The 10,405-nt window shown below is 53.6% G+C and overlaps 5 protein-coding genes across 5 annotated transcripts; 2 read left to right on the top strand and 3 right to left on the bottom strand.

Moving 5' to 3' along the window:
- Window positions 1–294: 294 nt before the first annotated feature.
- Window positions 295–2,432, bottom strand: BD324DRAFT_630452 (hypothetical protein). The gene has a single exon (XM_022016332.1). It carries the CDS (start codon window positions 2,247–2,249, stop codon window positions 741–743), a length of 1,509 nt encoding a protein of 502 aa, XP_021870299.1. The 5' UTR covers window positions 2,250–2,432; the 3' UTR covers window positions 295–740.
- A 303-nt stretch (window positions 2,433–2,735) lies between these two features.
- BD324DRAFT_630456 (ras family-domain-containing protein) lies at window positions 2,736–4,186 on the bottom strand. Its single transcript, XM_022016333.1, has 8 exons — window positions 4,105–4,186; window positions 3,829–4,020; window positions 3,742–3,788; window positions 3,656–3,701; window positions 3,535–3,614; window positions 3,388–3,499; window positions 3,216–3,347; window positions 2,736–3,176 (listed from the first exon to the last, which is right to left on the bottom strand). The coding sequence occupies exons 2-8, from the start codon at window positions 3,850–3,852 to the stop codon at window positions 2,958–2,960; spliced, it is 660 nt and encodes a 219-aa protein (XP_021870300.1). The 5' UTR covers window positions 3,853–4,020; window positions 4,105–4,186; the 3' UTR covers window positions 2,736–2,957.
- Window positions 4,187–5,087: 901 nt separating this feature from the next.
- Window positions 5,088–6,034, top strand: BD324DRAFT_581097 (ribosomal protein S5, N-terminal domain-domain-containing protein; the record flags this gene model as incomplete). Its single annotated transcript, XM_022013483.1, has 6 exons — window positions 5,088–5,182; window positions 5,221–5,442; window positions 5,479–5,669; window positions 5,706–5,780; window positions 5,818–5,894; window positions 5,930–6,034. The coding sequence occupies 6 exons, from the start codon at window positions 5,088–5,090 to the stop codon at window positions 6,032–6,034; spliced, it is 765 nt and encodes a 254-aa protein (XP_021870301.1).
- Window positions 6,035–6,172: 138 nt separating this feature from the next.
- On the top strand, window positions 6,173–8,275 carry BD324DRAFT_528654 (hypothetical protein). The gene is made up of 4 exons (XM_022013004.1): window positions 6,173–6,998; window positions 7,033–7,340; window positions 7,378–7,606; window positions 7,648–8,275. Exons 1-4 carry the CDS (start codon window positions 6,279–6,281, stop codon window positions 8,149–8,151), a joined length of 1,761 nt encoding a protein of 586 aa, XP_021870302.1. The 5' UTR covers window positions 6,173–6,278; the 3' UTR covers window positions 8,152–8,275.
- Window positions 8,205–10,033, bottom strand: BD324DRAFT_630462 (phosphatidylserine decarboxylase-domain-containing protein). Its single transcript, XM_022016334.1, has 14 exons — window positions 9,760–10,033; window positions 9,631–9,725; window positions 9,575–9,596; window positions 9,486–9,542; window positions 9,416–9,453; window positions 9,324–9,381; window positions 9,176–9,291; window positions 9,004–9,143; window positions 8,777–8,964; window positions 8,731–8,742; window positions 8,669–8,695; window positions 8,533–8,634; window positions 8,416–8,495; window positions 8,205–8,380 (listed from the first exon to the last, which is right to left on the bottom strand). The coding sequence occupies exons 1-14, from the start codon at window positions 9,887–9,889 to the stop codon at window positions 8,240–8,242; spliced, it is 1,206 nt and encodes a 401-aa protein (XP_021870303.1). The 5' UTR covers window positions 9,890–10,033; the 3' UTR covers window positions 8,205–8,239.
- Window positions 10,034–10,405: the final 372 nt, after the last annotated feature.

Below are 10,405 nucleotides of genomic sequence, written 5' to 3' on the forward strand. Positions count from 1 at the left end.
AAACCGAACTTTTGACTGGCTAAATTAAACCTACGGCCATTCCGGTGCCCATCACGCCGGAAGCCGCCACTGACTCACATCCCATAACGGGGGTCATGCTACTTGGTAAGATTTGATCAGGGATCGACACGAGGTGACAAAGTGGTCCGTATGTGACATATCGGGACTCCCAGAGTCATCGTTCGATCGTCATCATCTGACCCCCATTTGACCGCTCAATGTGGCAGGAACTCACAAGCGGATTCAAACCTAGTCCAACGGACTACAGGGTCTGTCGGATGAGATTTTTTTTCCTGTCATTTCATTTAACTCTCTTTCTCGTCGTGGAGGGTCGAGGTCAAGATGAAGCTAATAAGGATGCTCATCTCAAAGGTTCGACCTTAATGTCTATCGGCCTTTGCACCGGTGGAACAGTTTGCCGCTAAATTGATTTAACCTTACTGGCCCGTTTTGATGAACATTGAGGTACTTGATAGAGGGCAAAAGGCTTATGAGGCAGTCATTTGCCGCTTGTTCGCTTCGTCCGTGGGGCCTTCTTCTGTCCCACTTTGTGGCTGCTGCTAGTGTAGAAACCGATGACTGGCCGCTAGACGTCTGAGTCCGTGACAGATTGATCTATTTTATGCTGTTCGACGATCCGCGTCCCAAAGTGGACAAGCAGGTCTTAGATGATGTGAACATATGGCCATAGCACAATTTTGCTCCCGGCTCGACTCAAGATGCATCCCCGCCCGATCTACTTACCAGGCACTTGGTCTCACGACACCTCCCGCAACTTCACCGATGAAACGCCTGTACCCATCCACATCCTCTGACTCGAGAATAGCAGAGTGTACAATGTTGATGTGTGTCAGCTGAGCGATCGGGTCGATGTCGTCAATGTCCATCTCGTCCGACGAGGATCCAGAGTCAGGCGGCGTCGGCAGGCCGTACGGTGGCACATGCTTTGCGTCTAGGGCGCCACCAAGTGCGGCATCCATGAGTGACATCCTCCGTGAATTGTCTGGGGGTGAGGGAGTTGGTGGAGGGCTCAGAGGTCTCGCTTTCATCGGCGGCGTCTTCGGCACCTTCCACGCTACCTGTGGAATTGTCGCCGGGGCAGGCGCAGGAGGGACACAGACATGCCGTTGAGCTTCCCAGTGGTGTTTGAGTCGTCGGATGTCCAAACGGGTGAGATGGTCAATCCCGACCACCTTGATATCGATCAAAGAGGTGGGAGAGGCAGAAGATGCTAGCCATGGGTCATGCGCTTCAGCATTGTTGACCACTCTCAGGTTCCACAAGGCTTCAAAGGTGATCGATTCGAGGCGTGAAACGTCCAAGCGCTGGAGCAGTGGCGGTAGACGGGCTAGGAAGGCGCTTAGGACCTGTTCGGAGAGGTAGGCACAGGAAGACAGGGAGAGGACCCGCAGATTACGGAAAGGGTCAATGTCGAGAATGTCCTCGTCTGTGATGCCGACGGGCAGCGTCAGGGGCAGAGCCGTGTGTAAGGTTCGTGGATTACGGAATGGTCTCAATGGTGAAGTTGGCGTAGGGCAACCTGGCAGTGTAGAGATGGAGGTGAAGCTCAGGTCCAGAGATCGAAGTCCATGTCCGTTCTTGCCGACCCATTTGATCCATTGCGTCCATTTTGAGCCGACGAGTCCGCTGCCCCGCAAGTCGAGATGCTCGAGTCTCCCGCCGATGCGTTTGAGGACTTTGCCGAGGTCAGAGCCGGGAAGATAAGGAGCGGAGAATGGCAATGATAAGGAGATGAGTTGATCTGGGGGAATGGCATCAAGGAGAGTGAGAAGAGCTGTGGTGGGATGTGTCGCTCCGGGAATGGACGTCGGGTAAGGGAAGAGATGTAGGTGAAGATGACGGATGTTCTGGAGCATTATCCGTAATATGTAGGGCAGGGGTGTCGGTGGGAGAGCCAGGAGGGTGAGGGATTGGTGTAGAGTGGGAGATAACGCCAGATTGGACCATCGTCGAGACACTGAGCGTAGATGGAGCACCTGATCCCAGTCTAGAAAGCAAAGTATGTTGACGAGAATTTCATCTGGCAACTCGTCGACCATGCACCGTCCGTCCATCGGTGGCGGAGGGCATGGGAAGGATCGTCTGCGTGGTCGGTAGGCTGAAGAGAGGTGAGGATGGCCCGAAGGGGTCACTTGGCCTCTTATACGACGAGGAAATGCAGATGGGAGGACTGCGAGGTGGGAGTGGTTCGAGAGGATGGCGGTCGGTGGGAGGAGGGTGATGTCCATTGCGATGTGGTGCGGCGAGAGAAGAGGGAGGTGTGCGGAACAGGTGGGATGTGATCAGGTAGGGACACAGAATCTTTGCGCTATGCTACAAGCTATGGGCTGCCTTATCCACTCGCCAAAAGTCTGCTAGGCGAACGATTCCAATCAACAATGATCGTGTTGGATGCTGTCTCTTTGTTGTTGTTGATGCAATGAATATACCTTTTTTTGTTGTTGAACATTACAGAATTTACGTCACTCGAACGGTGATCGCCGGAACAGGCAAATCACAATCGAATACATCATATTCCATGGGTTAGCGTCGACGAGCATATATAACATGGAGTTTCCAGTAAATCGGTTGGCCCCCTGCCCCCCGCGCTTAGCGAATGACAAGCCATGTCTACAGTTGGGAATCTTGGTGTACCCAAAGATCCCTCATGAAGCCCAAACACGGCAAAAGCTCAGACTCTGAGGTCGCCGTCACAAAAAAAAAGAATGAATGCCTCGCCACGCTGCAAACCATTTCATGCGATACGAGCCCCATAAATTGATGCTATAGGCCCATTGAAGCGAGTACAAAACCGAGTGTATATGAAGCATATGGTATCCGTCATGCTGTTTGCGTCCAGTCGTCTATTGATGTGCTGCAGTGCAGGCTTGGCCCTCGTAAAGTCGTGTTTGTCGTCTATGTCGTGCGTGCGATTGAGTGTGCTCGAGGATTTTCCATTAACAAATGACACAGCATTTGCCTACCCCTCCCTTTTCCTCCTTCGTATAGTCGTTCCCGTCCTTGTCATAGGCTGCGCCGACACCTCCGTGACCTTGGTCTCGGACGAGGACGGCTGCCCTCGTCGCGGCTTCAAAGACGGTATCTACCCCTAGATTCATCAACGATGAAGTCTCGTGATAAGCCTTTGCACCGATGGAGTTGGCAATCCGTTGGCCCTGAAGAATCAGCGAGCTGTGAGAAGGTGCTCCCCTCACCGATGCCGTGTCGACAAATTTTTCCGCATTATACGTCCCATTCGTCATGGCCTTTTCCCTCAGATCCGTCTTGCAGCCAACAAGAATCACCGGTATGGCTTTTCCACAGATGCTTCTCACTTCTTCGATCCACTGATTGGGTCAGCGACTTTTGAGGCGAGATGAGACACACTTTTTGTATCACATTATCCAGCGAGTCGGGGGAATCTACTGCAAAGGCGATGAGGATAACGTGGGCTTTCGAGTAGGATAGAGGTCGGAGACGTTCGTATTCTTCTTGTCCACTGAGGCATGAGCGACAATATAAGCACTAACTCACGCAGTATCCCACAGAGCCAGCTGTATCGGTTTGCCATCGAGCTCGATCTCCGTCACGTAGTTGTCAAACACTGTGGGTTCCTGTGAAGGGGGGGTCAGTGGTTTTACGGGATGCAACTCACATAGGCCTCAGGGAAATGCCCGATGGCAAACACATTGAGCAGAGAGCTTCGAGTGGATTCAGCGAAAGCTTATGCCAGCGACTTACGTTTTGCCAGCAGCTCCATCCCCTACGATCACTAGTTTTCGTCGAATCTGGATCTATCAGCGGGGGTCGAGCGTAGATCGGGCTTACTGCGCGGCTCGGACTACCGGACATGACGAGTTAGAGCTTGGTATGAAGCTATGAGAGACGATACACTAGGTATGGAGGGAACCACTGAGAGTCGAGCTATCGTGTCGAGGAGGCAAGGTGACTTTTGAGAGAGCTTGTGAAAGATTATATTGGTGAGGATTCAAACGAGGACACAAGCGAAATCTCGTGCCTCTGAGATGTCAGCGAGAGACTTATGACATGTACATTGCACACAAAGGAGGGAGCGTACTGCCTCAATAGCCCATCCTGACTCACGATATGCGTTCAGAACGACGACTTACAGGACTGCGGTGTACAAACGATGTATGTGAATTTATTAAACAGCTTTCCTTATGACGAAGGAAACGTGTGCTAAAACCGTCCTCTGCAGTAAACGCATCCTCGGCTCACGTGCCGAGAATAGTTGCGTGCATCTGCAGCTATGAACTGTGGACGGGGTCAACGTGAGATGCAACGGCCTCAACAAGCTTGTGACAAAGCAGCAAGACGGTCACCTCCAGTCGTTAGGTGATGCATGTCAGGCTTGAGGTCTTTGGTTCTTGAGTACGTAGATGTTCATGCATTTCAATGCGGGCCTGTTTTACCGGTCCCTAATCGCACCGAGCACTACTTGTTGAGCAGACGGGGCCTGTAGATCTGTCCTGTGTGAACGATCCTTAGTCGGCCAAGCAGTATGCAGAATGCTACTGTGGGATTATGAAACCTCACCATCTCTTGGGTCGTTTCCGTGTCTATGTTTAGCTGACTGCGACAAAGCGACGCACGGGTCCTGTACAGTTGACAATCACAGGCTGCGCCTAAGTCTCTTCAAGCATCAGGTATGGTGAGACTTCGGGTGATAACTGGCATAGATAGGCAGCGGAATGGTATGCCATCCTACATTTCAGCAGCTACTGGATTGCATGCCAGCAGTCCCAGTTGGCAAAGGAGTATTGGAGATATCATACTGGCCGCCAGCATAAACCAAACAGTCGTAGGGTATTGATGGACACAGCAGCGCTGCGCAATACTCTTCACATATCCAAAACACTTGTAGCAATGCTGTGACACACAGGCTACTGACAGTCTCCACGAGCTCCCACCGGAACAAGCGGCGATCGCCGAAAATACCCATCGGCGTTAAATTTTGACTGGCCAAATGCTTAACGCCGACGACGTTCACCTGTCCGCCATTGCTCAATCTCCCCATTCCTCCAGCATACACCACTCGACAACCCCGTATCTACATCAACGACAACATGGCTGAAGGTGCACGAGGTGGATTTGGACGAGGACGAGGACGTGGTCGACGAGGACCTCGACGAGGTGGAAAGAAGGACGAGGAGAAGGAATGGTGGGATTTGAGTACGTTGGGCGTGCGCTGACTCGCAGGGTCCCTGTCACCAAGCTTGGACGACTTGTAAAGGATGGAAAGATCAAGTCGATGGAGGAGATTTACCTGTTCTCTTTGCCCGTGAAGGAGTTCCAAATCGTCGACACTTTCCTCCCCACCCTCAAGGACGAAGTCATGTCCATTCACCCTGTTCAAAAGCAAACTTCGGCCGGTCAGCGAACTCGATTCAAGGCTTTCGTCGCCGTTGGAGACTTTGACGGGTGAGTGGGTCGTTGCGGCTAGGCTGATTCGTGCAGCCACGTTGGTCTCGGAGTCAAGTGCGCCAAGGAAGTCGCCACCGCTATTCGAGGAGCTATCATCGTTGCCAAACTGTCTATTGTCCCTGTCCGAAGAGGTTACTGGGGCGCCCACATCGCCGAGCCCCACACAGTTCCGTGCAAGGTGTCTGGAAAGAGTGGTTCGGTCATGTGTCGATTGATCCCAGCACGTGAGTCACCAGATTGCCTCAGCACTGACCTTTCAGCCCGAGGAACTGGTATCGTCGCTGCCCCTGCTCCCAAGCGAATGCTTCAAATGGCCGGTATCCAGGACTGCTACAGTGAGTCGATGTAGCACAGCTTGTCTGACCTTCTCAGCTCAGGCCAAGGGATCCACTGCCACCCAGGGTAACTTCTTGAAGGCTACCATGACTGCTTTGTCCAAAACCTATCAAGTGAGGAGGTCATATGTGCTCCCGCTGACGCCCAGTTCCAATCGCCCGATCTCTGGACCATCATCCCACCTGGTCAGAACCCCTTGGACGAGCACTCTGTGCACCTCCAGATCGCCGCGAGGAAGAACGCTGCCTACTAGGTTTTGTAGAGAGATGTATTGCGTGCTATCGTACATCATTGTGCAGCGACTTCTAGGCGACAGTGAGCTCAGCTCACTCTTTGCGCTCTTGCGCTCTTATAGACTCTTGCTAGCGTGCACGCTCTGCCTATAGTCTTTTGAGAGTTCAATATAGGGATGCGTCGCGGGTTCGTTTCGGATCCGAGCGATCAACTCCGGCTGAAACGACTTGACTTTCGACTCTTGTCTTTCGCAACTCACCCCGATGACTGCAATCCCCAGCTCGACGCCGCCGGCTCGAGTGATTCCAGCGATTCTCAAACACGCCACCGGCAAGTCCGGCATTGCTTTGCTGGCCTGCGCCTTGAGAGCCATCTCACGACAGGCCCTCGACGGGGTCCAAGCGCCTTTAGAGGGCCTTCAGACAGTCCTCCAGATCTCTACATCGACGCCCGAGGCGTTAACCTCGGAGATCCTGTTGAGCAGTATCATTGCATACCCACTGCATCGAAAGGCGATAAATGAGTTGGTAGGGCGTGTCCTTACGCCAAATATCCTGGAGGAATTTCGAGGGGAGATTCTGCCATCCCTGGTCACTCGACTTCAGCTGTGCCACGGGCAGGACCTCTGCAAGGTCATACGGATCATCCTCCTCATCATTCGGTCACACGATGATCTGCTAGGTCTGGCACTGGAGGAAGCTACGTATGTAATTCCAGCACTCCGGACGGCCTATCAATCGCTTGATGGACTAGAGGGGCAGAGTGACACGCTCATCCTCTGCCACGAGCTGGTCTCTGCGGTCCAAGGAGAGAGCAAAGACGCCCTGAAGAGGCTCATGGGTGGAGGTCATAGCAAGCAGCTACTGCTCGGTCAAACGCTAAGAGAGGACTATGAGGCGCTATTTGAGCGAGCGGCGCCGCTCCCTGATGGTCTGGTATCGAGGCTAGACGCAATGAGAGATGCGCGAGCCGCAGAGGATCCAGTGGGTCAGTGGTTTTACCAAGCTGACGTTGTAGCGCGTCAAGGTAGTGAAGAACTTATTTCCACACGTTCCTGCCAATACGATCCTCGCGGCGCTGCATCATTCCTTCTTTGCGGTATCGACCATCGATCCCGAGGCCAGTGCGGCGCCCTTGATCGATGCGATGCTGTCTGGCTCGAGTGCCATCCCGGAGGATTTACTCGACCTAAGGACTGCTGTCGAGCATGTGCAAATGTCCACAGTCGACACTGCACCGCCCTCAACCCGGTCGGCGTATGAAAGGCGGAATATATGGGATGATCAAAAGATGGATATGTCCCGGCTAAAACTGGCAGACGATGGGTGAGTGCATCGTCGCCCATCCCCGCTGACCTCCTAGGGACATTCCCGAGCTCGGCCAAACCATTCCAGATCACCTCCGCGACTCAATCATGCGGTTAGTTGAGTCGCAAGTGGAGGAGGAGGCAGAACGAGAGGCGGCTTTGAGGGAGGCTCACGGTGCTGCGAGTCGTGAAATGAGTGATGATGAGGAAAGTCAAGTAAGCAGGATGAAGATTGCGGGCGATGGCGAGGAAAGTGGAGAGGAAGAAGAAGGAGACAAGGTCGTGGTGAGTACCACTACGACATCTGCAGGCCTAAGATTCCGTAGCCACGCAAAGAATCGTCCGGGAAGACTTATGATGTCGATCAACAGAGCAAGCTGGAGCTCGCGTACTTGGCCAATCCGGCGGTATTTGATCGCGACTCTAACACCAGGCGATCAGGGGCGAGAAAGAAGCTCAAGGAGTTGACAGGGATGGACGATGCGCAATTGGAAGGATGGCGAGTCATGCTGGACCGAAATCCTCACAAGGAGGCGATCCTCAATCGACATACATTCTCACCGACCAAAGACCACCTTGGATCTGTGGAAACAAAGGCTAGACCGGATGGTCCGTCGTACTCGAACCGTGGAAGAGGTGGTGGACATCGAGGTGGTCGTGGAGGAGGCAGAGGGGATGGGCACGGAGGTAGCGAGCAGGGTAATTCCAATGGAGGTACTCGGGGAAGCGGAGGTCGAGGACGAACAAACAAGTCGAGTCGTGGGCATTCAAATGCGGCCAGGACTCGAGGACACGACAAGAAGATGTCGAGGATGGGAGCGGGCCTGTAGAGCGCCCGCAGACAAATCGCATTATAAGAATCATTTAAGGATTCAATGGGCATACATATAGGCCTACCATGATACTTCGATCTACTTTCTAAGCAGGAGCCACTTTTCCCATCTCCATGCCGACTCGTACGAGCGTCTCCATGCTGGCCTTGGAGTGCGTCACGAGGTCCTCGTCGAAAGTGATGCCGGTGGCGGATGGGAAGACGCAAATGACGGTCGACCCGCCGTACTGTCCTTCAGTGTCACCATGATCCTCCGACTCACCTGGAACCATCCCATATCTTCGCCCTTGGCGATCTTGTCGCCCGGCTTTTTAGACCAGCCGATACTTCCGACTAGCATGGCTGCGATGATGAGTCAGAAATATGGCTTGCTACTCACCTCCCACGGCGACGAGGACAACCGGCACTTGCTCTCGTCCAGGGCCGAGATTGGCGTGAATCAGCATGACCGCTCGCTTGTTGAGCGTGAAGACATTGAGATCTGACATGAGCGAAATTAGCTGCCCGTGACGCACCCTCATTGACCGCCTGCGGGTTGACGGCTACTCTGTCAGACTGTTCAAGCTAAGGGACGCACTGTAGAGAGTTCCTATCCGTCAGCTGAGACCTATACACCCACCTACCCTTGATATCCTTCAAGCTAACGAGTGTCCCCTCTACGGGCGAATGGAATCGGTGATAATCCTGAGGAGCAAGTCGACAGACGGCAACCGCGCTCTTCTCATCTCCCCACACGGCCTGAAGGCCTTCATCCTCTTCGCCATTATCCCCACAGAGCAGCGTCTTGAGCGTAAATTGCTTCCCTTTGATCCTGAACATCAGCTTCGGCGAGGTCGTTCGCACCACCCACCAGAACTGCTTGGCCTGATCCACCGTCTGGAACACGGTCAACCTGCAGTCAGAGGGTACGCAAACGATCGACGTGTCCTCTGGCGATGTGATGGGTCGTGCACTCGGCGCGAGTCGCCTCGAGAAGAACGAGTTGAATGTCTGCCGTCAGCGTCACCTATATTTCGACCCACTGGATATTTGTCGAGATCCTGGATCAGTAGCTCGTTCAGAGGCAGCTTGTACGTGTCGATAAACGACTGGATGTGTTCCTTGACTCCGGGGCCAGTCTCGTCGTAAAGTTCGCCCTCTGACGGTCAGCAACGCCTCACATCGACTCACGTCGCTGCGACTTGCTCTCGAGCATGCTCTCGATTGACGGGTATGACATGTAGGTTGCCTGAGAATGAGCGGCATCGTGCGAGTCGACTCACGCCGGACACAAAGAGCAGGTGCATACCAACACGCACGTCTAGGGGTCAGCGCGTTCATGCAATCACTCACACAGCGGCATGGACTCAAAGATCTTCCGCCCATTTTGTCGATCAATCACATAGTTCCCTGACATCAGCCCGCCCGTACCGTGGCCTTACCCATGTGCTCATACTTGAACAACTGCCCCATCAGCGCGTCCTCAATGCCCACCTACGTGATCGACCGTCTCCGAAGATGGCCAAAGCTTTTTGATCCAGGACTTTGACTCCCCTCCATGCGCATGGATCAGGTCCTGGCGCTTCTCGCTGGCTATCGAATAAGCACAATCGTCTCGCTCACGTACGAGCTAGCTCGTCATTCTCGCCCACGTCGTGCCATGGTCGGGAATGCTCCACGAGGTGGTCCAGCGACTTTTCGAGTGGCTCTCCCATCTCATCAGGCAGCTGCTCGGTGGCTCCGGGGTTGTTGGACATGGCGTTGGTGTGAGTGTATGTGTGTGTGAGGTGTTGCTGGCCTGATAGAGGCGTCAAGGTGTTGGTGCCGCGGTCGATTGGTGACGATCCACTCTATAAATACATCTTGGACTAATTGGATGATCTCCGCAGCTCGGGGCATTTTTAAAAGGTGGCGCGCGGAGGTCGATGTGACGTTGGGTCTTTAAGACAAGCAAGTGCGGTGTGGTGATTGCCTGGAGGTCCCTCACTTCTCAGCGCAGCCTGCCCGTGTATGCTTCTGTATCATGCATATCCCAAGACTCTCTCAGGAAGTCGAACAAAACAAGGGTCGCCCGTCTAGCTTTGCCATATTATTGTATCGATGTGGTCGACGAGCGATTCTCTGCAGATCAGCTTATATTCTTCTCGTCTTGCTGAAGGAAGCGACCGAGCTCCTATACCATCTAAGACGGCACCCTCCGACTCGTCAATCTTCCTACGCGAATGGGCAGCACCTCACATCTCACACCTCTCGAGAAAAGAGCCGAAGTGCCA

This window comes from Kockovaella imperatae, assembly GCF_002102565.1.
Source record: "Kockovaella imperatae strain NRRL Y-17943 chromosome Unknown BD324scaffold_9, whole genome shotgun sequence".
In the NCBI taxonomy this organism is placed as follows: Eukaryota; Fungi; Basidiomycota; class Tremellomycetes; order Tremellales; family Cuniculitremaceae; genus Kockovaella; species Kockovaella imperatae.